General features: G+C 43.0%; 1 protein-coding gene across 1 annotated transcript in view; it reads left to right on the forward strand.

Moving 5' to 3' along the window:
• The first annotated feature begins 1,903 nt into the window (after positions 1-1,903).
• LOC138670362 (sodium/hydrogen exchanger 2-like) overlaps positions 1,904-27,208 on the forward strand; it is a 169,014-nt gene continuing 143,709 nt past the window's right edge. The window contains exons 1-2 of the mRNA XM_069757627.1: positions 1,904-3,140; positions 14,204-14,667. Coding sequence (XP_069613728.1) covers positions 2,927-3,140; positions 14,204-14,667 — 678 coding nt within the window. The 5' untranslated portion in view covers positions 1,904-2,926. The remainder of the gene's footprint in view (positions 3,141-14,203; positions 14,668-27,208) is intronic.

Raw genomic sequence — 27,208 nt, forward strand, 5'->3', positions numbered from 1 at the left:
CACAGGCTGCAACTGTGCAGTAGCAGCTCAGGGGGGATTTATAAACATCTGAGGCCTCAACATAACAAAACAATATTATAGCATGAGAATGACCCTTCGAGCCTATAAGATGCTTCTTGTGTTACCCAATAAAAGTAAAGCAGCCCTAAAAGCTTGGTCTTCTTAAAACTAAAGGATGAACACATTAAACAGTGAATAAATAAAGTCAAATGTAAAACTGGAAGAAGCCTGGCTTCAATCTAAAAAGATTGAGTAAATTATGCTCAGGCCAGCCTCCCTCCTTCAAGAAGGCGAGAAAGCGTAAAGTCACAAAGAACCAAACAGCACCACAGCCATGAGACCCAAAACAAGTCTTGCACTTCTGAAACTCTATCCGTAACATGCATGATTTTTCATTAAAGTATCATCAGTTCATTTAATTAAAATAATAATAATTAAACCCACTGAGGAATCTTTGCCATAACTATGGTCAATTAGGTAAGTTTGATAAAGTAATGCTGAGCTCCGAAAAGACTAATTTAAGACTCAACCCATTGGAAAAATTCACATGCAAAATTCAGCTGGTCCAACAAGAAGGAAAGCTGCTTTAAAGTGACTTTTCTGGCAGCCAAACAATATATCAATTATAGTCTGCAACTGTACAAGTTCAAGGAAGCCAGCAGAGCAGACCGTTTCAACTGTATCGATTTTTATTACTCAAAAAATAAAACTCTGTAGACGGTCATCGATCTTGTCCTCCTAATGAGATGCACCAAACAGGTTCCTAAAATAATAAGATGATTGTAAGAGAACTTGGCAGCTATCCTTATGTTTCTTGATGCAATCACTAGCCCATTCACCCAGAGGTTAAAGCAAATGGTGGATTTTTATTTTTTTTTTTTGGGGGGGGACAACCTAGACTATAGAAATGTGGACATTGTGAAGAACAGGCTCCTGAAAAGGGCTGGTGGTAGTCCTATATAGAGAGGTTTCCATTTTGGCCACTTTACCTGGATGACTGCAAATTCAGAGCAGAGTACTTGAAAATATCAAAAGGAGAGTTTGGCACATGTGGTACAGAAAGCCTTAGCCATTAGTGATAAACTCCCACCTCCTGGTAGACTAAGCTCACCAGAATTCATGCTTGGCACCAACAAGACCTTTTCCTGTTTCATAGTCTCTAATGACACACCAGTGCCATAACTATGGCAGCTACAATACTAGAAGAAAGGAGAATGATGGCCTCCTGAGGATCGGCGACCCTTTCTCTCTGTTTTCCATTGTCTTTTCTGATTCTTGTACTGTCTTCTTACTCAACTAGAGCCAATTTATGACCCAGTGGATAAAAAGTCCAAGGAGCCCAACTGGTCATGCCTAGATCTTTGGGAGTACCCTTTGTGACACATTTGACTGTGATTACGAGAACCGTGTCTGTCTGATTTGTGTGAGAAACGATGTCACGTCACGTCACCTTTCATGTCTTTCGCTAGCAGAATTCTTTCCAAAACCGAAATATAAAAGTATGAGATCTCCAGCAAATTTTGGCACAAGAGTAACTTGTGCAGTTGCAGGATTTGTAATAGGAAAACCTGCATCTGTTTAGGGGCAAAGGAATATACCAGTCTCCCCCAGTAGCAAAAACTGCTCTGCAGAAGAGAAATGTATATTTAGCTGGAGCTTTTTGATATGGATTTTGAAGTAGATCCACTTTAAAATCCACATCAAAAACTGCTTCAAACACTCTTTGAATACTGTTCGATGTAGATTTTGCAGCGAATCTGCTTCAAAATCCATGTCCCATAACCTTAATAATGTTCATTACATAGGTGCTGTGCTACCTGCTTCTTTAATGAGGCAAGGGCTGCAAAGGGTTACCAAGTTCAGGGGGCGGCGCAGGAGCTAGGGCTGGTTTAGACATAGAAGGAGCACATACAGGGAAGCTGTGAAGACTCTTCAGCTGCAGCCTGAAGCACAGGAAAGACTGATGGATCATGTAACCGGGAATTGTGGAGCGAAATGGAATCTGTGACAACTCCAAGCTGTGTTCTAGCTGAAATCATTTTAGGATGATTGTGCTGAGAAGCTCGGGCATGAGCCATGACTGAACCATTTAATGGGGGCTGAGCACTGGCAGAGACAGACAGAAGAGGGTCACTGTGAAAGAACAATATAAGGTTCTTTACAGTCCAATAGCTCATCATAATGCACAATTCCATTTGCTTTGGAGCTGGATGTGTGGCCCCTTACCTCCAGGGCCCTAGTGTGGCAGCATAGGTTGCACCAATGATATGTTTGTACCTGGTGGGGTGAGCACGATTCACATAGTCCTACTGGGGGTGGAGGGTGCCGGATGGGCCAAGAATGCAGAAGCAGTTGTCAAAATCAGGAAAAACTTTGTTGCCATTTTTTTTTTCATCACCAAAGCCAACAGGTTGAATGCAATAATGGTCACAATGCAGATCAGAGATCGCAAGAGACCCACTGATGTGTTACTTTACACCAGAATTGACCCTGGGGGACAAGAACTGCACTTTTATTACTTCACCTAGCACGTGGCTCCACGCCAATAGGAATAGGAAACCATTCTAAGCCCAGGAAACTGGCTTCTCTCCTCCCATGTGAACAGGAATTTACCCCTATAGTACACTCAGTCAAAAGACACCTGCACAAAATGTTCGGATGTCCCCATGAGGCAGGCAGGCTTAGGGCAGAGTTGCTGGGCTGTCCCAGTCTTGATGGGCGGGCAATGTAGTCAGCACCTGTTCCCACAATGAGACTCCTAGAGACAAGGCAGAAAGTCAGTACAAGGTCTCTGTGAATCAGTTCTTTACGTGAGAGGCTGCCACTAATTCAATGCCTGGGATGGTGCCAATGCCAACGTGACCCTTTCATATACATTGAGCTGGGCACATCTGTACGCTCATTATTACGGATTCAGTGATACAACATGAATCGATGCTTGCTGTACTCCTTGCCCATCTGCCTCATCACATTCGCCCGCTTAACTAGTTCATCTTCTGGTGTCAATCTAGAGACCAGCACCCAGCATGGGGTGACCCCAGCAGAGACTCGGCTGTCAGTCTTCACACTTGACTACCCACATGTACAGGTGCCATTTGAGATCACTCTATGGATTCTGCTGGCTTCCTTGGCTAAAATCGGTGAGTAGATCTGATGTCTTCCTATTACAGATCTGACAATGTGACTGTCATTTACAAAGCTAGTTTATAAAGAAATAGTCTCCTTATCGTGCAGCTGGTAGGCATGTATGCCAGGAGAGGACATGCACATATTATTGTCTGGTAGGCATGTATTATTATTTATTATTATAGCGCCATTTATTCCATAGCACTTTACATGTGAGGAGGGGTATACATAATAAAAAAACAAGTACAATAATCTTAATCAATACAAGTCATGACAGGTACAAGAGGAGAGAGGACCCTGCCCGCGAGGGCTCATAATCCTGTATGCCAGGAGAGGACATGCACATATTATTGTCTGGTAGGCATGAATGCTAGGAGAAGACATGCACATATTATTGTCTGGTATGCATGTATGCCAGGAGAGGACATGCACATATTATTGTCTGGAAGGCATGTATGCCAGGAGAGGACATGCACATATTATTGTCTGGTAGGCATGTATGCCAGGAGAGGACATGCACATATTATTGTCTGGTAGGCATGTATGCCAGGAGAGGACAGGCACATATTATTGTCTGGTAGGCATGTATGCCAGGAGAGGACATGCACATATTATTGTCTGGTAGGCATGTATGCCAGGAAAGGACATGCACATATTATTGTCGGGTAGGCATGCATGTTAGGCTATTGTATAATAATACCCTATGGCATGTTTAATTTTAGATTTGTCACAAGGTTAGCTGGTACCATTGTGTCATATGTTATCCACCATCCAGTGCTATTGACCATGTGCAACGTGTGTAAGAATCACAAGTAGTGCTGCCAATGCCAAGCCAAATATTCCATTCCAAAACATAAATGCCCCCTGAAGTCTAATCTAAAGAAATGACCAGCCCAGTGCAGAACTCAGTCTATGTCTATTCATAGTCTACAGGGCGGTTTAAAGTGTAGCTGTAGTTTGCTGACTTGCATGGAAACTGTGCTCGAGTTCCCTGTAGTCCTGAAAATTATCAGTATATTAAAAGCACTTTGAGGGGATTTAATCTAGTTGTAGGGTTAGATAAGGGAATGGCAAGGTGTGCTGTTCTCTAATAGAATCATAAAACTTGCAGTAATGTGCCGCTTCGCTTTAATTAGATGGTCTTATTACCTGGGACCTGCATCCCCCTTATTGCCAGGCCTATCAGGCTGCAATGACTGAGCCCAGTGTGTATCACATAATAGAGCTGATAATGACACCTATCATGGGATTAAGCCCACACAATTATTTAACTCACTACCCACCTTTAAAGGGTAGATAAAAAAAAATGTAGATGATACAGCAAAATATAAAAAGTCTTGCTCTGTGCAGGTCCAGAGATTTCTGAAATAAATGACAGAAGCTCTAACATGATCTTTCGAGAGTGAGCAGAGCAATATATGCCAGTTTTAATGAAGGGAGAGCTGTAGTAAGATGCGCTGAATTCATTAAGAAACGTACGTCTCTTTAAAGAATTAACGCATTTTTCACCATGCACGTACGCAAGAAACGTACTACAGTCAGGGGCAGGTGTACATTTGTGACTAAAGTTCCACTTACTTTTTGAAAGTTGGAGGAGCTTGCCGCAATTATGTAAAAATGACAAAAGTGGCAAACTTTTTGTGCAACTTCGATTTTTACGCCAGAATTCATTTGAAAACTTCTTGATGAATCGGTCATATAGACTTTCTTGGGACGCGGACCACCAATCAAAACTCCCAAAACACATGTTGCATCTCATTTAGAAGCTAAGCTTTCTGATTCACTATCTAAGCTTTTTGGCAGATGTGACAAACTCATTCACTTAATTATAAATCATTTTCTTAATTATATATCATTTTAGAAATTAATGCTGTAAAATCAGATAGACAATGATAAGAATATGAGAAAGATTTCTCCATTATTTCCATATATTTGTCTATATGAATATACAGTATGCATTTATAATATGATAATTAAGCAAACAGATAATACTTTGCCTTTTAGTGCTCAGCACATATTTGGAGCCAGATTATTAGAAATGAATAATTAATATGCAGCTCGTTTAGAAGCCAAGGTATAAAAGTATCCAGTCAAAAAAATGAATTCCTAATTGCATTTATTTGGCACTCACACAAAACACAATGAGACAGGAGTTCTCCAAACAAAGATTTTTTGGATTAGGACTAGTAGAGTTCTTGGGGCCTCATCAATCTATTTCTATGTGGTTAGCCACAAGTAATGGCGGTGCTTTCAGAGAACACATTTACAATGCAGGAGCACAGAGAGAACTTTATGGTAATGTGTAATCTTCTGTTCTATCTCCATGGTATATAAAGATGGCATTGTATATTATTGTGAATACCTTGATGTATTTCATGTATTGAACAAATATGCCAACAATACATCTAATAGGTCACAGTGTTGTTGTAACACAACCAGTCCTAGTAACTGGACTAATATGAAGCGGTCCTTTATACTGGGCCTCACAAGTGGCTTCTTTCATGTGTTGACATAAATTGTAGTAGCAATGAATATACATTGCCTTTAGTGAACTTTAACTTGTATATTAGGCCACGTGCACACGTTGAGCATTTGTTGAAGTTTTTACCTTGGTATTTGTAGGCCAAAACCAGGAGTGGGTGAAAAATACAGAAGTGGCGATGCGTTTCTATTAAGCCAGGTGCCCACGATCCGGAACTAGCCGCTGTTTGGATGTGGCATATGTTCACTGCGTCCAAAGCACTGCCTTCTATTGAATGCAGGTAAATTTGCATGTGTTCACTGAACCGTGCGGATTCACCGCATTCAATACATTTGTATTGATGTAAATTGATGTGCTGCGATCTTGATAGATGTGCCGCATGTCTGTGTTTGCAAGTGATCCACAGGCATCTGTGGACATGGGATTTCTAGAATTCCCATCCACTCTGCTGTCACAGCTAGCCGCTGCGAGTGTGACGCTGCATAAATACGCTGCGTTAAACTCGCAGAAGTTCCTGATCATGGTCACATTCCTTTATTCTTTTTCCTCTGATTGTTCCACTCCTCGACATCCACTTACCGACCTTGGACGTATGATAAGTCATATTTTTAATGCAGCACCGCGAACACAGTCACAGTGATTGCATTCAGGTCTCACACAGACTTGCAGTAGGGTACATGGATTCCCCCTTTCCCCGCAATTACGAGAAAGGAAAGTCGCAAAAGAGGTGCCAAGTGTTTTAAAGAAGGGGGAGGTACATAAGGACACCACTTAGCAATATGACACCTGTCCCAACAAACTTGGCCTGTGTATAAAAGAATACTTTAAATTGTACCACACATTTATGGATTTACTAAATTCCTTTCTGACCTACACAACTCAGTATGCCAACCTGACGTACACTACACAACTCACATATGCCAACCTGATACACTCTACATGGGCTTGCCAATACATTATAAAATGTACATGCCAGGAAATTCCAAAATGAGGTCACCTGGGGTGGGGTTTCCATTGTTTAGGCTCATCAGGTGCTGTCCAAATGCCACATGACGCCTACAGACCATTCTATTAAAATCAGCACGACACTGCTTCACTTCCGAGCCCTACTGTGCGCCAAACCAGAAGTTTTCCTCCACATTATTATTATTATTTATTTATATAGCACCATTAATTCCATGGTGCTGTACTTTAGCCACTGTGAGGTATCGGCGTAGTCAGGAGAAAATGCACCTAACCTTTCGGGGTCCTTTTTATCATGATATTCTTGTGAAAATATAAATAATTTGAGGCTAAAATAACATTTTTGTTGAAAAATTAGATTTTTTTCTTTTTTCGTGACTCAACATTAAAATATTCTGTGAAGCACCTAGATGCCCCCTGTCGATTCCAGCCAATTTTGCATTTGAAATGTCATACGATACTCCTTCCTTTCCAAGCCCTGCCGTGCGCCCAAATAATGGTTTTCCCCACATATGAAGTATCGACATACTCAGAAGAAATTGCCCACCACACACCTAGATAAATTCCCTGAGGGGTCTAGTTTCCAAAATGGGGTCACTTGTGGGGGGTTCCACTGTTTATGCAAATCAAGGATTCTCTAAATATGACATGGTGTCCGCTCTCGATTGCAGACAATTTTTGCATTCAGAAAGTGAAACGATGGTTCTTCCAATCTGACCCTTGTAGTTTTCCACCACATGTAGGGTACTTGCGTACTCAGGAGAAGTTGCACAACAAATGTTCTCATCTTATCCTTGTGAAAATGCTAAATTTGGGGCTAAAGCAACATTTTTCATTGAAAAAGTAAAATGTTCATTTTTCCCTTCCACATTGCTTTAATTCCTGTGAAGCACTTAAAGGCTTAATAAACTTATCGAATGCGGTTTTGAACACTTTGAGAGGTGCAGTTTTTAATATGGTGTTACGCTGGGTATTTTCTTTACTATAGTTGGAAAATTGAGAGATCGCTGGTCAACTTTTAACCCTTATAATGTCCTAACAAAAATGTTTTAAAAAAATGATGCTGATGTAGACATGAGGTAAATTTTGTTAACCATTTTGTGTGATAGAAAAAAATTTGGAAAATTTTCACCAAATTCAATATTTTCACTGATAAAACAATATCATCCTAAATTTATCACTCACATAAAATACAATATGTCACAAAAAAAATCTCAGCATCACTGGGGTCCATTGAAGTTTTCCAGAGTTATTAAAGTGACCCTGGTCAGAATTCTAAAATGTGGACTGGTCAGGGAGGTGAAAGCAGGCAAGGTGGTGAGGGGGTTAAAGCCTGGTGATTTTTTTTCTCTATGTTTTATTACCTACCTTTCTACCAAGAGCCATACATTTTTATTTTTCAGTCAACATAGCCGTGGGAAGTCTTAATTTTCACAACAATTACAGTGATAGCAAACTTGCAATTTTATTTTCAATGAATGAATGAAAAAAAAATGGTAATTTGTCATAAAAAATTGATTGTCACCTCTTTTTTCCAAGACCTGTAATGTTTATATTTTTTTGTTGATGGAGGTGCGTGAGAACTTGTTTTTTTGTGTGGCGAGCTGTTGTTTTCATTTATAACATTTTGGGGTAGATATGGCACTCTTATTACATGACATACAGTGGGTACAGGAAGTATTCAGACCCCGTTAAATTTTTCACTCTTTGTTTCATTGCAACCATTTGGTAAATTCAAAAAAGTTCATTTTTTTTCTCATTAATGTACATTCTGCACCCCATCTTGACTAAAATAAAAAAAACAGAAATGTAGAAATTTTTGCAAATTTATTAAAAAAGAAAAACTGATATATCACATGGTCATAAGTATTCAGACCCTTTGCTCAGACACTCATATTTAAGTCACATGCTGTCCATTTCCTTGTGATCCTCCTTGAGATGGTTATTCTCCTTCACTGGAGTCAGGCTGTGTTTAATTAAACTGATAGGACATGATTTGGAAAGGCACACACCTGTCTATATAAGACCTCACAGTGCATGTCAGACCAAATGAGAATCATGAGGTCAAAGGTACTGGCCAAGGAGCTCACAGACAGAATTGTGGCAAGGCACAGACCTGGCCAAGGTTACAACAGAGTTTCTGCAGTACTCAAGGTTCCTAATAGCACAGTTGCTTCCATAATCCTTATATGGAAGAAGTTTGGGACCACCAGAAGTCTTGCTAGACCTGGCCGTCCAGCCAAACTGAGCAATCGTGGGAGAAGAGCCTTGGTGAGAGATTTAAAGAAGAACCCCAAGATCACTGTGGCTAAGCTCCATAGATGCCATAGGGAGATGGGAGAAAGTACCACAAAGTCAACTATCACTGCAGTCTTCCACCAGTCTGGCCTTTATGGCAGAGTGGCCCGACGGAAGCCTCTCCTCAGTGCAAGACATATGAAAGCCTGCATAGGGTTTGCTATATAACACATGAAGGACTCCCAGACTATGAAAAATAAGATTCTCTGGTCTGATGAGACAAAGATAGAGATTTGGTGATAATTCTAAGCGGTACGTGTGGAGAAAACCAGGCACTCATCACCTGCCCAATACAATCCCAACAGTGAAACATGGTGGTGGCAACATCATGCTATGGGGGTTTTTAAGCTGTAGAAACAGGACGACTGGATGTCATTGAAGGAAACATGAATGCAGCCAAGTACAGAGATCCTGGATGAAAACCTGTTCCAGAGTTCTCTGGACCTCAGACTTGGCGGAAGGTTCCCCTCCCAACAAGACAATGACCCTAAGCATACAGCTAAAATAACAAAGGAGTGGCTTCAAAACAACTCTGTGACCGTTCTTGACTAGCCCAGCCAGAGCCCTGACCTAAACCCAATTGAGCATCTCTGGAGAGACCTGAAAATGGCTGTCCATCATCGTTTACCATCCGACCTGACGGAACTGGAGAGGATTTGTTACAGATCTGCAACACAGGACTAAAGTAGAAGGGAGAAAACTGACAATGCACTATGACTAGGCTGAAAACCTAATATGGAGTGGGCGACCCATTCCTTGCAAATAGACCCACCGACGATCCTAGGTTAATCTCAAGCGAAGACCTATAGATAAGAGGAAGGGGTTCCCTAAAAGAACTAAGGACTGGGTACAAAAATGGGTCACCTCCTAATAGAAAACAAAGAGAAGGCTGCAAAAACCATTAGAAAGCAGAAACTAAGGCTAGCAGAACCAGAGGTACCAGCACTGCACAAATAACACACACAGAAAGCAAAGCACCAAGCTAGAGCTCAAGCAGATAAACACTGTTGTCCAGCAAGGACTGGGAGGCAGGTGCTAGTTAATAAAGAGTGAAACAAACACCTGACCCAAGACAAACCCAGCACCAGAGGAAAAACACCAGCAGCCAGAACTCCACAAGAAAATGGCGGATAGTCACAAACTAAACAGATTCTAACAATCTGCAAGGAAGAATGGCAGAGGATCCCTAAATCCAGGTGTGAAAAACTTGTTACATCATTCCCAAGAAGACTTATGGCTGTACTAGCTCAAAAGGGTGCTTCTACTCAATACTGAGCAAAATGTCTGAATACTTATGACCATGTGATATTTCAGTTTTTCTTTTTTAATAAATTTGCAAAAATGTCCACATTTGGTTTTTTTTCAATCAACATGGGGTGGAGAGTGAACATTAATGAGAAAAAAATGAACTTTTTTGAATTTACCAAATGGCTCCAATGAAATAAAAAGTGAAAAATTTAAAGGGGTCTGAATACTTTCCGTACCCACTGTACCCTATACTAACTTTTGCTAAAATATTTGGCTTTTTGGGGGGGACATTATGCACCTTTCTAAACATTTTTTGCTAATTGGTGATGTTTCTAATATTTTTCTGGGGCTGCATTCTGTTTTATTAAATAAAAACAGCAGCCCCGACTGGGACAACAGGTGCTTTGTAGGCATAAGTGAACCTAAACAATGGAGATAACATGTTGCCTCAGAATGTAAGTGAAGAGCTTGTTACGTTTTCGGTAATTCCCAGGGTGTAGTTTACAGAATGCAGTGAATGGAGGAAATGTTATTAATCGTGCTCTACCAGTCCTGTTCCAGTCATGCGGTGATGAAGGAGTGCAGCACTGAGCAGATGCTGCTTTTCTTTCCATCAAGCCCATTATTCAAGTGATTAAGGTCTTGCTTACTGTATGATTGTGGTGAGTGGGATTTCAAAAAGTGAACAGTGAGCACAATTGGAAGAACAGCGATGGCTGCTCAGATGACTTTAATGGAAAAACTATGGTTTAAGTATAACATTATTTTCTCCTTCCAAACTACAACTGAGTGCAAACTACACCTTGCACATCATAGATAAGGTGATAGCAATCCATAGTCTGTTCTAACTGCACTTAGGCAATTCAGAGGTGACTGACTTCCTGAAATGTGACCCTCCACCCCTGGAACTAACTGTGAACATGCATTTCCCATGTATAGTCACCTGGTTCCCTCTATCCTACTGCCATCTGCTTTCTCTGTCAGATCAGCAGCCCATTTTCTTCTCAAAAATGGCTCCTCCAGAGACATGGGAAGCACTGTGGAAAAATTTGAACTTCTCATCCCATGTCTTCTCTGTGCAGCGATATGGATCACCATCATTATCACTATCAGTTCTGGTTCATTCCACACCAATGAAAAAGCAGAGGTGACGTAGTTTAGACTTTGCACAGTGCTCTCCATGCCCCTGTTGCAGCCATTTTGAAGAAGAGGAGAAGGGGCCGCTGAGTTGACAAAGGTTACAACATCAGAAGGGCACCAGGTACGCTGACTAAACATGGAAAATGTATAGTCACATTTAGGTTTTGGGTTGGAGTGTCACTTTAAGAATCGTGTACTTCCATTAAAGACATACTGCACTCACAAGAGTGTGGGGGACTCGTATTCCTCAGATGCATTAGTTACAGCATCTATGTTGTTAATGGACATTGGTAGGGTTAGATTTATATTAAACATGGTTGCCAAATGTGTTTGATTTTAGGAAAGGGATAAAGTAGCCCTGTTACTAAATGCTTATGGATTATCTAACCAAAGAAGTATTGGCCTTGTTGTAAAATATCATGGACTGGTTTTCAGACTACTCTGTTACTTTGCAATGTTACGTTACAGTAAAGAACGAACATTTCTTCCCGGTCATGCATTAGCACGCCTCCAATTTTCCATTGGGTGCAGTTAAGTGTGTCCTATGTATGGTGGACAAAGCTAAGTGGGGTTAAAGGTTAATATTCATTTCATATTCATTACTGTCTATTTAGTTTCCATATAAAGGTTGCACAAACTGTATTACATTTTAAAAATTGTACATAAAATGTGACTTAGTAGGCTCTTGTTTTTTCAACCAGATCTGCTTGGTTGGTGAAATTACGTTAGAAGAACCAGCTCATATCAAAAGAAAATTACCACTTTTTTTTTAAAAAAAAGGGGTGTTCCTTTAGAACTTTCCCATCTTGTTTAGCAGAACCAGGTGATCAGCAAGGCCTCACTCAGCTGTCATTACCAGGGAAATGTCAGCACTTATAGGTATCCAATGTCAGACTGGGGTGCCGAGAGCCCACCTGTATCCAACTCCAGGGCCCCACTTTTCAACTACATGTAAATGTGACATTATCCGCAATCACAATTTTTTATAACAATAAACTGTTAAATGAATGAGATGCTGCCTCTGACTGTACATAGTGATTCAAGTATATTGTGCCAAGTACGGCTTTTATAAGAGGGTGGTGGCTCAGTCTCGCACAGAGACCCACCGTGGACTAGTCCAAGCCTGCAGGTATTCCCTTTGGTATCAATGTATTACTTCATGGCATTTAGTAAATTCAGTGGCGACCATGTAATGCAATGCATCCAGGGTGAGAACTGCTGTTTTCAGATGCTCTCTGTTCTAGGTAATAGACGGGGTTTAAAAGTGAGCTACACTCCTCTACCAAATTCATATGCCCAAGAGGACATTAGATATAGGCTTTGTTGCAGGACAATCACCTAAAGAAACTATTAGGAAATGTCACTAGATATATTTTCATCTTAAACTTACAGTAGTTTAAGGCTGTGCTCACACGTTGCATAACCAAATCATGTTTTTTCTCACGATTTCTCAAAAATATGGCAAAAACTTGGTATTTTACTGTATTTAAGAAAAAAAATGCACTGGGAAAATATTGTTTGAAGGGGATCTAAAAGCTTTTCCGTTGTAAAGGTGAAACTTTACACCACATTTTTTAGCTAGGATCTGTCCCATCATCTATCATGTTTGGATATAGAAATCCATCTTGCTGCTCTGGCACATGTATTCTGCTGTAAAGATCGCTCCTATATAACCTAGCTATACCATTATGTGTATCCTCAAGGAGGTCATGGCCCATATTGTAACTTCCTGCCTTTAAGCATAATACACAGATTCCTATCCTCACAAATGAAAAGGCATTGTGAGTCGCACCTTTGGCATAAAATATATAAAAGATATCTCTATTAAAAGTTTAGTGACTGGAAATTTCTGCCATCATGTTGATGCCTAAGGTGTGTTTTATAAGGCCACGTGCACATGTTGACTATTTGATGAGTTTTTTACCTCAGTATTTGTAAGCCAAAACCAGGAGCGGATGATAAATACAGAAGTGGTGCATATGTTTCTATTATACTTTCCCTCTGTTTGTTCCAGTCCTGGTTTTGGCTTACAAATACTGAGGTAAAAAATAGCCAAATACTCAACATGAGAACATGGACATAGAGAGTTTCATCATATTCCCTTTACTGTAAGGGCGACGCCAGATACCTTATCCTACAAGGAGAAATTACAGTGATAGGATACAGTACTTTCCATGCAGTTATATTACCATATGGGGGAATAGTAGTGTGGTGTGAGACTACTTGGTGACATCAAAATTGCAGTTGATTACAATCTGGTTGCTTCTTTATGTGACACAATTCATTAATGTGCATCTGCCACCTTAAAATCATCTCATCTGAATTTCTGTAATAGGCTAGGGTCATACAAGCGTATTTTCTCTCATCCGAGAAAATCGGTCCGATTATACCAATCACACTCTGATCGGACTCTGATCATGGTATGCTCTGATTTTCTCGGATGAGGAGAGCATGAAAAAAAAATGTCTCCATCTTGTCCATTCTGTCAGTCCGGGAAAATCAGACTGCACTAGTATGTCATCGGAGTGCAGTCTGATTTTTTTTTCCACGGACTCATTGACTTGCATGGCTGAGTGCGATGTGATTTATGGATGAAAATTGTGCATGCTGCGATTTTTTTTTAATTTTTTTTTTTTTCAGACAGACTCGGTCTGAGGAAAAAAAAAATCAGACATTTGCACAGGCCCATAGAGTAACATTGGTCTGAGTGCGATCCAATGTGTTGTCGATCGCACTACAACCGAAAATATGCACAAGCCAATAGGGTTGTGAGTAGAACACATGGGCCATTTACGAAGGCTGCATTCCTTTAATGGAGACAGCACATTGTGACAACCTCTCTCCATTAGCAGGATACAAAGTAATCAAAGTTCATGGTGTTTGAGATTGCTTTTATTTTAACACCACTACATCTCATTACATCCTTTTATTCATCTTTTTACACAGGTTTCCATCTCTACCACCGGCTGCATACCATAGTTCCAGAGAGCTGCCTACTTATCTTGGTTGGACTTCTCCTTGGTGGGATTATATTTGCTGTCAATGAAAAGTCTCCTCCTGCCATGAAAACGGATGTCTTTTTCTTGTATCTTCTACCTCCAATTGTGCTAGACGCCGGCTATTTCCTCCCCACCCGCCCTTTCTTTGACAATGTGGGCACAATATTTTTGTATGCCGTGGTGGGTACTCTTTGGAATGCCTTTGGCATTGGTTTGTCCTTATTTGGGATTTGTCAGATTGAAGCTTTCGGACTATTAAACATTTCTTTGTTACAATGCCTATTGTTTGGCAGCCTAATTTCAGCTGTAGATCCAGTGGCCGTTCTAGCGGTGTTTGAAAATATCCATGTTAATGAACAATTATACATTTTAGTATTTGGGGAATCCTTGCTGAATGATGCTGTTACAGTGGTGAGTACCTGAGCTAAACATTTTACATATATATTTATGTATAGTATACATCGTGGCGTGTAAAATTTTGGGCACCACTAGTCAAAATTACTGTTTTTCTGAACAGCTAAGCACGTTGAAGATGAAATTATCTCTAAGAGGCCTAAAGTTAAAGATGACACATTTTCTTTGTATTTTAGGCAACATTATAAATATATACAGGTGCATCTCACAAAATTGGAATATCATCAAGAAGTTAATTTATTTCAGTGCTTCAATAAAAAAAGTGAAACTCCTATATTAGATAGTCATTACAAACAGAGCAATCTATTTCAAGTGTTTATTTCTGTTAATGTTGATGATTATGGCTTACAGCCAATGAAAACCCAAAAGTCATTATCTCAGTAAATAATTATCTCCCCTTGCATCACCCTGACTGCGCCACCTCTCCCTGTATCACCCTGATTGCACCACCTCCCCTGTATCACCCCTGACTGACTGTGTCCTCTCCCCCTGTATCACCCCTGACTGCACCACCTCCCCCTGTATCACCCCTGACTGCACCACCTCCCTCTGTATCACCCCTGACTGCGCCACCTCTCCCTGTATCACTGCTGACAGCACCACCTCCCTCTGTATCGCCCCTGACTAAGCCCCTCTCCCCTTTATCACCCCTGACTGACTGCATCACCTCACTCTGTATCACCATGACTGAGCCCCTCTCCCCCTGTATCACCCCTGAATGACTGAGCCCCCTTCCCCTGTATCACCCCTGGTAGTGCCACTTCCCCCTGTATCACCCCTGACTGACTGCATCACCTCCCTCTGTATCACCCTAACTGAGTCCCTCTCCCCCTGTATTTTCCCTGACTGACTGCGTCACCTCCCTCTGTATCCCCCTGACTGAGCCCCTCTCCCCCTGTATCACCCCTAACTGACTGCGTCACCTCCCTCTGCATCACCCTGACTGAGCCCACCAGATCTGGTGCCAGAAAATAAAGCAGAAAACAATGTGAATATTAGAATAAAAGGTATATGAGGTTCTTTATTGGCATTATCCTTAAACATTCTTGGCAAGAACAGTAACAGATCTAGGATACAGAACAGCCTTTTACGAATCATAAGCCAAAAGAAAAAATTTACAAACCAATCATTGAAAACATTGTGTGTAGTATTATTATTATTATTTATTCATATAGCACCATTAATTCCATGGTGCTGTACATGAGAAAGCGGTTACATACAGGGTTATAGATATCATTTACAGTAAACAGGTTTACAGTGATAGACTGATACAGAGGGGAGAGGACCCTGTCCTTGCGGACTTAAGGTACCGTCACACTAAGCGACGCTTCAGCGATACCGACAACGATGTCGATCGCTGCAGCGTCGCTGTTTGGTCGCTGGAGAGCTGTCACACAGACAGCTCTCCAGCGACCAACGATCCTGAAGTCCCTGGGTAACCAGGGTAAACATTGGGTTACTAAGCGCAGGGCCGCGCTTAGTAACCCGATGTTTACCCTGGTTACCGTTGTAAATGTAAAAAAACAAACACTACATACTTACATTCCCGGTGTCTGGTCAGGTCCCTCGCCTTCAGCTTCCAGCACTGACTGAGCGCCGGCCGTAAAGTACAGCGATGACGTCACCGCTGTGCTTTACGGCTGGCCGGCGCTCACCAGTCAGTGCGGGAAGCTGACGGCGAGGGACATGACCAGACACCGGGAATGTAAGTATGTAGTGTTTGTTTTTTACATTTACAACGGTAACCAGGGTAAACATCGGGTTACTAAGCGCGGCCCTGCGCTTAGTAACCCGATGTTTACCCTGGTTACCAGTGACGACATCGCTGAATCGGCGTCACACACGCCGATTCAGCGATGTCAGCGGGAGATCCAGCGACAAAATAAAGTGCTGGACTTTCCCCAGCAACTAACGATCTCCCAGCAGGGGCCTGATCGTTGGTCGCTGTCACACATAACGATTTAGTTAACGATATCTTTGCTACATCACAAAAAGCAACGATATCATTAACGATATCGTTATGTGTGACGGTACCCTTACATTCTATGGGATAGTGGGGAACAGACAGAAGGTAGAGGTGAGGCGGTGGCTCTGGTGATGGCAAGGCGGCGGCTCTGGCGATGGCGAGGCGGCAGAATGGTTATTGCAGGCTGTAGGCTTTCTTGAAGAGATGGGTTTTCAGGTTCCATCTGAAGGATCCGAGGGTGGTGGATAGTCGGACGTGTTGAGGCGTGGAATTCCAGAGGATGGGGGATATTCGGGAGAAATCTTTGAGGCGGTTGTGTGAGGAATGAATAAGTGTGGAGGAGAGTAGGCGGTCTTGGGAGGATCGAAGATTACGTGAGGGAAGATATTGGGAGATTAGTTCAGAGATATATGGAGGGGACAGGTTGTGAATGGCTTTGTAGATCAGTGTTAGTAGTTTGAACTGGATTCGTTGGGGAATTGGGAGCCAGTACACATTTCTTCTCCCATGTTTGACTAATATATTTAGTAATCACAACCTGTAAGTAATAGCATTACCTACTGTATGTCCCTTATGACCCTTACTTTATTTAAACCTACATGTTACACTCTCAGGGGTCCTTATAGTCAAAATACGGTAAGGAATTTTGGTTAACAGCATCCTCAGATTGCTAATTAGTGATGGGTGAGCACGAAAATGCTCAGATGCTCGTTGCTCAGGTCGAGCAAATTGGAATACTCTGGTACTCGACCCGAGAAACGAGCCCAATGTAAGTCTATGGGAGACCCGAGTATTTTTACTGCGATCCCCCCGGGGGTCCTTTTAAGGTCTAAAAACGTCTGAAAATGATGGAAACACTGCTCAAATGACACAGGGACATCAAGGGGATCGCCCTTGGAAGCATTCCTGACTGCTAGTTCACAGCTTTAATCATTTTTTTCCAAGATTCATGCCATTTTTCCCAGTGCCACAAAAGACACATTAAAACAAAACCAAAACAGGTTTTGCTGGGAAATATGTCAAGGTAAATCCTTTGCAGGTTAATTACTTGCCTGTAAGGCCAAATATTTAGCCCCAGACCGAAAATTTCCTCTCCCACTTAGGCTTAGTTCAGATGCAGCGTTTTTGAAGCGTTTTTCAACTTTAGCATTGCTTTCAACCACTACAAATGCATTCACTGGGAAATGTCATTGTAACATTTAACAGTCCTAACTGGCCATGTGGTGTGGGACACATAAGGAGGCCCATCTTTTTTCATTTACGAAGGAGGGACTCTTAAAGTCACAGAGCCTGTTTACTGGTGCATCAGGCGGCATTAATCTTCTTAAAGGGCCATAATTAAACAGTGGGTCTTCTAAGCTGTTGTAGCCTATGTTGTGAGTGAATGGGCTGCCAAGAATTACGACGCACCACAATACCCCTGTCATAAGTTGTCCCGGGATGACTCCTGAAAAAGTGTTGCATTGAATTCAAGGCCTGCCCTGCTACCAATTCATATTTATGGGCCCATAAAAATCCACTTCACAATATGCATTTTGTTCTCCGTACTCCTATGTTTTACACATTGGCAGGAAGGCGAGCCCTGCTGCATAGTCATATGCACCCCATTACGCCTTGGAACCCACATACTGGATGGGCCCATGAAAATCCACTTCCCAATATTCATTTTGTACTCCCGTAATCCTTGGTTTTACACATTGGCGGCAAGGCCAGCCCTGCTGCATAGTTATATGCACCCCATTAGGCCTTGGAATCCACATAGTGGATGTGCCCATGAAAATCGACTTCACAATATGCATTTTGTACCCCTGTACTCCTTTGTTTTACACATTGGCAGGAAGGCGAGCCCTGCTGCAAAGTCAGTCATATGCACCCCATTAGGCCTTGGAACACACATACTGGATGGGCCCATACAAATCCATTTCACAATATGCATTTTGTACTCCCGTACTCCTATGTTTTACACATTGGCAGCAAGGTGAGCCCTGCTGCATAGTCAGTCATATGCACCCCATTACGCCTTGGAACCCACATACTGGATGGGCCCATGAAAATCCACTTCACAATATGCATTTTGTACTCCCTTAATCCTTGGTTTTACACATTTGCAGGAAGGCGAGCCCTGCTGCATAGTCAGTCATATGCACCCCATTAGGCCTTGGAACCCACAAAGTGGATGGGCCCATGAAAATCCACTTCACAATATGCATTTTGTACTCCCGTAATCCTTGGTTTTACACATTGGCGGCAAGGCTAGCCCTGCTGCATAGTTATATGCACCCCATTAGGCCTTGGAACCCACATAGTGGATGTGCCCATGAAAATCGACTTCACAATATGCATTTTGTACCCCTGTACTCCTTTGTTTTACACATTGGCAGGAAGGCGAGCCCTGCTGCAAAGTCAGTCATATGCACCCCATTAGGCCTTGGAACACACTTACTGGATGGGCCCATAAAAATCCACTTCACAATATGCATTTTGTACTCCCGTACTCCTTTGTTTTACACATTTGCAGGAAGGCCAGCCCTGCTGCAAAGTCAGTCATATGCACCCCATTAGGCCTTGGAACCCACATACTGGATGGGCCCATGAAAATCCGCTTCACAATATGCATTTTGTACTCCCTTAATCCTTGGCTTTACACATTTGCAGGAAGGCGAGCCCTGCTGCATAGTCAGTCATATGCACCCCATTAGGTCTTGGAACCCACATAGTGGATGGGCCCATGAAAATCCACTTCACAATATGCATTTTTGTACTCCATACTCCTTTGTTTTACACATTGGCAGCAAGGCCAGCCTTGCTGCACAGTCATATGCACCCTATTACGCCTTGGAACCCACATGCTGGATGGGCCTATGAAAATCGACTTCACAATATGCATTTTGTACTCCATACTCCTTTGTTTTACACATTGGCAGCAAGGCCAGCCCTGCTGCATAGTCAGTCATATGTACCCCATTACACCTTGGAACCCACATACTGGATAGGCCCATGAAAATCCACTTCACAATATGCATTTTGTATTCCCATAATCCTTGGTTTTACACATTGGCGGCAAGGCCAGCCCTGCTGCATAGTCATATGCACCCACAGCATATCACAGCCCCCCTTGCCCAAACTTCACGGGCCTATAACAGTACAAAGCATGTTCACCCAGGTCATGTTGTCAGAGATAAGTAAAAGACATTGCAGAAGACAGAGTTAAGAATTAGGGCAAATGTAGTGGTGTGGGTCTCTGAGACTTGTAATGCAGTGCATGATCTGCCACACAATTCCCCAATGGGGGTACCTTTTTTAAAAATACACTAGTGCCTTCGCATGCCCCTAGCCCAAACTTCAACAGCTTATAACAGTACTGAGCACGTTCACCCTGGTGATCTAGTGGCAGGTACAGTTTAGAATGCAGGAGACCGAGTTAAGAAGTCGGCCCAATGAAATGTCATGCCCAAATCCCCAATGTGGGGTCCAATTTTTAAAAAATAAGAGTGCCATCACAGCCCCCTTAGCCAACATGCACCGTACGGAGCACGTTCACACTGGTGATCTACTGGCAGGTACAGGACAGATTGCAAGAGACCTAGTTAAGAAGTAGGCCCAATGTAATGTCATGCCCTATTCCCCAATGTGTTGTCTTCTTTGGACTTAAAAAAAAAATAGTGCCATCACAGCCCTCTTGCCCAAAATTCACTGGCCTATAACAGTACAGAGCATGTTCACCCTGGTGATCTACTGGCAGGTACAGGACAGATTGCAGGAGACCGAGTTAAGAAGTAGACCCAATGTAATGTCATGCCCAATTCCCCAATGTGTTGTCCTTTTTGTAAAAAATGAGTGCCATCACAGCACCCTTGGCCAACATGCACTGTACAGACCACATTCACCCTGGTGATATAGTGGTTCTGGATGAGGAGGATAAGGTGGAGGATAAGAACAAACAGACCAAATCTGGAAGCGTATGCCCATGTGTGGTTGTGAGCAGGTGAATTAGAATACACCTCAACAAAAGAGAGAATGTATTTGAGGTTATGTTTCGCTGTTTTAACTTGGAGGTGTACACAAATCTTTCCCAATCCAGGCCTTGTTCATGTTTATAAGAGTCAGCCTGTCAGCATTTTCAGTTGACAGGCGGATGCGCTTATCTGTTATAATTCCACCAGCGGCACTAAAAACCCTCTCTGATAGAACGCTAGCAGCAGGGCAGGCCAGGACCTCCAAGGTATAGAGAGCCAATTCATGCCACGCGTCCAGCTTGGATACCCAATAATTAAAAGGCACAGAGGACGTTTGTACGATCTGCAAGGTACTCCCTCACCATCTTCCCATTGCACTTCTTGTGACAGCACCCCTTGCCTTTGTGCCGCCACAATGGGAGGGTTTGAGAAAACCGTCCCAGAACTTGGCTATTGTTCCCCTGCCTGAGCTGGATTGTACTTCTGTCTCACTCGCTTGGAGTCCTTGGTTGTACAACAAACTCTGATGTCTGCTGCCAGCGTTCTCACATGGGAATTTACTAAGTAATTCCGCTACAAGGGCCCTTTTGCACTACAACATTTTAGTACACCTCTCTGCCTCAGGCAGAAGAGATTAAAAGTTCTCCTTGTAGCGTGGGTCTAGAAGTATCACCAACCAGTAATGAGTGTCATCCAAAATTTTGATAATCCGAGGGTCACGTGAAATGCAGCGCAACATAAAGTCAGCCATGCGTGCCAGACTGCTAACAGGCAAAACTTCTGTGTCCTCACCAACAGGACAACTGACCATGCTGTCCTCCTCATCCTCCTCCTCATCCCCCTCCTTGTCCTCAGGCCATCCCCGCTGAACAGAAGCTAATACAGATGTGTTTGTAGTACTATAGCGCATGAAAGTAGCTCCTGTTCTTCCTCCTCCTCCTCCTCATTGCCTACCAATCCACGTTGAGAAGACATGAGGCTGGGCTGATTGTAATCCCCCTGTATGTTTCCTTGCTCCATGTCCTCGTGCTCCGCCTGCAATGCATCCTCTTTGATTGTGAGCAGAGAGTTTTTCTGAATGCTGAGAAGCGGGATGGTGATGCTAATTATGGCATCATCGCCGCTCATCATCTTGATGCAGTCCTCAAAGTTTTTGGAGGATGTTACATATATCTGACATCCATGTCCACTCCTAAGGTCTTATGTGTAGAGCCTGACCTGAAATTCGACGGCCTTGTTGATGTTGGTAGTCAACAATGGCCCTCTTCTGCTCCCAAATCCTTTCCAACATATGCAGTGTAGAGTTCCAGCATGTGGGGACATCACACAACAGTCGGTGAGCTGGAAGCTGAAAACGCTGCTGAAGCACGGCAAGGGCGGCTGAAGCTGTAGATGACTTTCTTAAATGGGCAGACAGATGGCGTACTTTCACTAGCAGATCCGGCAGCTCCGGGGAGCTTTTCAGAAAATGTTGAACCATGAGGTTAAGCACATGGGCCAAGCAAGGTACGTGTGTGAGCTCACCTTGCCTCAGAACCGCCACCAGGTTATGGCCATTGTCACACACAACCATACCTCGCTGTAGGTTCAGCGGTGTCATCCAAACATCTGACTGCTCTTTCACCGCTGTCCACAACTCTTCTGCATTGTGTCACCTATGCAGATTAGCTTCAGCACAGCCTGTTGCCACTTGGCTGAGGCAGTGCTGCAGTGCTTCAAGCTTCTGACTGATGTGTTGATTTCAGAGATGGAGGATGAAGAGGAGGAGGTGCAGGAGCTGTAGACTGTGGGGGCAACCCTGATTGGGCCAGCAATCCTCGGAGTGGGGAGGATGTGTTCCATCCTAAGGTCTGACTAGGTCCTGGCTTCCACTATGTTAACCCAGTGTGCTGTCATTGAGATGTACCATCCCTGCCAACAAGCACTTGTCCACGTGTCTGTGGTTAGTTGGACTTTCCCAGTAACAGCATTGTTGAGGGCACGGGTAATGTTGTGGGACACATGCTGGTGTAATGCCAGTATGGCACACAGGGAGAAATAGTGGCAACTGGGGACCAAGTACCTTGGGACGGCCGCCGCCATCAGGTTGAGGAAAGCTTCTGTCTCAACAAGCCTAAAAGGCAGCATTTCTAGCACAAGCAGAGGAGAAATATTAGAATTGAGGACTGTGGCCTGTGGGGCATTGGCTGGGTATTTCCGCTTGCGTTCCAAAGACTGGGTTACAAACAACTGAACGCTGTGCTGGGACTAGGACATGTATGGGCTTGCTGATGGTGCTGCTTGACTGTGGGCCACAACAGGTGCAAGGCTAGAGGCATCTTCACATGCACCGTGTACTGGGATTGGCTTCTACACAAAACAGTGGAAGAAGCAGTGATGTGACCAGCAGGCAGTGGTCCTGGATCCTGGGGTTCGGCCCACAAAGTCGGGTGCTTTGCTTGCATGTGCCTGATCATGCTGGTTGTGGTCAGGCTGGTTGTTTTGCTACCCATGCTGATGTGGGCATGGCAGATGCTGCAAATTGCCTGTTTGAGGTTAGCGGCAGAGTCTTTAAAAAATAGCCAGACTCGGGAAGATCTCACAGGTGGAATGGCAACTTCACTCATGTTGGTGTTACGGGGAAGGATGCACGCCTTCTGTCTGTGGCCGCCACACTGCTTCTTCCTTCCTGTTGGGGGGATATGCCTCCTTCCCCATTTGTGCTGCTGTCCTCGCTATGCATGTCCTCCTGCCAGGTTGGGTCAGTCACTGTCATCCACCACTTCGTCTTCCACATCTGCACCCTGCTCCTCCTCCTCACTTTCTGGCAATTGTGTCTCATCATCGTCCACCTCTTGTGACACTTTCTCACCATCGCCTTCGTGTGACCCGGGCTGGTCAAAGCTTTGGGCAGCTCTGCATGTGATTTCATCTTTCCCCACTTCCTCTGCCAGTCAACTTGATTCTGAATCTTGAAATAAAAAACTGAACAGCTCTTCAGAGTGTCCAAGTCTGGGATCAATTTTCTCAGGGCACTCTGCATGGTGGGAGGAAGGAGGATCAGGGTGAGGAATATCCTGGCTACTCAGACTTGACCGTGTGGAAGACAAGGTGGTGGTGGTGGCTAAGTGACTAGAAGCTTATCCAACCAACAACCGTTTCACACTGCTCTGGCTTCAATAGTGGTGTGTTGCAGTCCCCTAGAAACTTGGACAGGAAGGTCGAGCGAGAAGATGTGGGTCTTTGTTGTTGCCCACTTTCAACTAGCCCATGGCCTCGTCCTCTGGATGCACCATCAGCATCACGTCCACTTCCCCATCCCTTGCCCCTTGCCTTAACCATTTTAAATGGACTACTGCACTAATTCAAATGCTCAAACACAAATGTCTTTATTACTAGCGAAATAATCTGTGATCAGTATGCCTGCAAATCTACGATTTTTCATACCCAAACACCAGGCAGGCCTCAGCCTGACCTAACAGACTGTATTCATTTTTTTTTCATTTTTTTTTTAAAGATAATGTATGTGAAATAGTGCTGTATAGAATTTGAGTATCACACAGCCAAAAAATAAGTACACCGGCCTCCAATGCCCAAACTTGGAGCACAGAGATATATGACGGCTGTAACGTAACTACCACACTGGCAAATCTGTGGCCTTTGAATTTTTCTTTATGTGAAATAGCGCTGTATAGAATTTTTGAGTATCACACAGCCAAAAAATAGGTACGCTGGCCTACAATTCCCAAACTTGGAGCAGAGATATACGAGAGCTCTCACAGAAATACCGCACTGGCAAATCTGTGGCCATTGAATTTTTTTCTATGCAAAATAGTGCTGTATAGAATTTGAGTATCACACAGCCAAAAAAATAAGTACACCGGCCTCCAATGCCCCAACTTGGAGCTCTGGGATATATGACGGCTGTAACGGAAATACCACACTAGCAAATCTGTGGCCTTTGAATTTTTTTTTTATGTGAAATAGTGCTGTATAGAATTTGAGTATCACACAGCCAAAAAATAAGTACACCGGCCTCCCATGACCAAACTTGTAGCACACAGATATATGAGGTCTTTTCGGTGAATTTAAAACACCAAAAAAAAAAAAAAAGAAAGAGGCACAAGGGTAGCACACACAACTATGGTACGTTTGCCTGACAAACTATAACTTTTCAACAGTCCTCAGTCTGACAGAACAGACAGTATTTTTTTTGTGGGGGGGAATTTTTTGAAAAAAAAATAGGTATATAGACAGTAAATAAGCTGCTGCAGCAGCAGCGGGCAGTTATTGAGCTTTGGGAAGGATGCAGTGGGACCAATGGACGCACATACAGTGCCTGCAGGTCTTGCACTGATGTGGATATGCTGTGCCCTGCCTACCTAGCGCTGTAATATCGGGACCCACGAATTAGCCCTAAAAAGTACTTTTGGTTTCTGAGGAGTTGTGGATGTAAGAGTTGCAGACCTACACTAACTTTAAGACCACGATACTGACCATATCTCGGCAGCAGCTCTCCTTACTCTCGCTGAAAAAGGAACAGAATGCGGCGAGCAGGGCAGCGCCAGGTCTTATATACTCGGGATGATGCTGTACGGCCTAGCCAATCACTGCACGACCACAACAAAGAAGGCGTTTCATGGCCTGGCAGACAATCCCTGTACCGTGATTGGGTCTCTACAGTCCACCAAAATTACTGGGTGGAGACTGCAGTTACCGCCGAATAATCCCGGAAATGCTCTGTGCTCGCAGAGTACGCCGAGCATAGCGATACTCGGGCAAGTAAAGAGTAGTGGCCAGCACGTTCGCTCATCACTATCGCTAATCTATCACTGTAATCTTAGAAAGAGAATGTCAATCAAAATAGCAGAATGAAATACTGCAAGAAAAGCCCTGTGGCCTAGAAACTGTCAACAGTCCACTCAGTTTGTGGATCTGGAAAAACCTCCCACTCAATATCTGCAGGACCTGTTGATCTTTCATTATGGTACTGGGCAGTAGCACTGTCCTCACTGTTTCTACCGCATGTTGTGAGGATTCTATGGTGTGAGCGCTGGGAACATCATTCATGTGACCTCAAACATATGAATGTAATGCAGGTGTATGGATGCAACACAGGCACAAGGTAGAAACACTCAGGGATGATTTATATTCAGTTCTATTTATATACAGTGACTTCAAGTGATTTTGAACAATTAGTGTCAGTAATTAGGCAGATTAACATTCAAAGAAAGATTAAAAATAAACACGGAAAAGCAAAGGAAGTCTCCATCTAATGTTAACGTTCTGTTCACAGCGGTGTTGGACGCAGTTGTGGGAGCCACCAAACAAGTTCTCGCTCTGCAAATCTGGTCCTAGCAGGGATCACCGGGTTTTCACGCTAGGCTGCAAGTCTCTCTCTGACATAGTCTATCAAAGCCCCATGCACTAACTGGCACTTTCCCAACCTGAGACCCTAAACCCAGCTGACCATGGTACCACAGAGGATAGCTGGAAGTGATGGGCCTGCTCACACGACCTGTCCTTCCACAGTAGCAGGTGTGTGTCCTGCATGTTGCATTCTCCTCACCGGTCTTCTCAGCTAGACCGTCGACGGAAGTCTCTTAGGAGTGAAATGGAGAGGACTAGGCCTCGGCTCTTGACCGGCGACATCTTATCTCTTGAGCTTTACTGATGTGGGGTATAAATCCTGGTCCCAACTAGCGCAAGTGTATTGAGCGAGGCTGGAAAAAGTCCAATTGAAATATGCCTAGGAGTATGCATATCACATACTGGCGGTCACATAACCACCATTCCCAACACTGACATCAGAGAATCCTCACAGTATGCAGTTCATACAATGTGAATATTATCAAAGTCTGCAGTCTCATAGAGTTTGAAACCGGACAACCCTTTTAACAAAGCCAGATTAGTTATCAGCTCAGCCTGCAAACCCACCATTGATTGATGCATGGTTCTATTGAAGCCCAAATTTACACATTAGACATAAGACACACACAAAAAGGCAGAAAAACATTATTATTATTTATATAGCACCATTGATTCCATGGTTCTGTATGTGAGAACATTGAGGGCATACTTCAAACAGCATGGGTGGGCTCCTTCTGCACAACTATGGATTCCACCCATGAAGCATGTGACACATATAAAACCATTTAAAAAGGTCATTCCACCCACTTAGGCCGGGGTCACACTAGGCGTATGAAAATGCGGTCCGTTTTTTACGGCCGTAACACGCAGAACTGTTCCCAAAATAGTGATCCGTATGTCACCAGTAGGCAGGGTGTATCAGCTTATTTTGCGCATATCATCCTCCGTATGTAATCCATATGGTATCCGTACAGCGAGATTTTCTCGCCGGCTTGCAAAACGGACATACAATGGATCCCCGGGCTCAAATATTCATTAAAACATATATACAGCATATATATATATATATATATATATATATATACACACACAGTATATATATATATATATATATATATACAGTGTGTGTATATATATATATATATATATATATATATACACACACTGTGTATATATATATATATATATATACACACACATATATATATATATACACACACACACATATATATATATATATATATATACACACATATATATACAGTAT

This window comes from Ranitomeya imitator, chromosome 3, assembly GCF_032444005.1.
Source record: "Ranitomeya imitator isolate aRanImi1 chromosome 3, aRanImi1.pri, whole genome shotgun sequence".
Classification (NCBI taxonomy): Eukaryota; Metazoa; Chordata; class Amphibia; order Anura; family Dendrobatidae; genus Ranitomeya; species Ranitomeya imitator.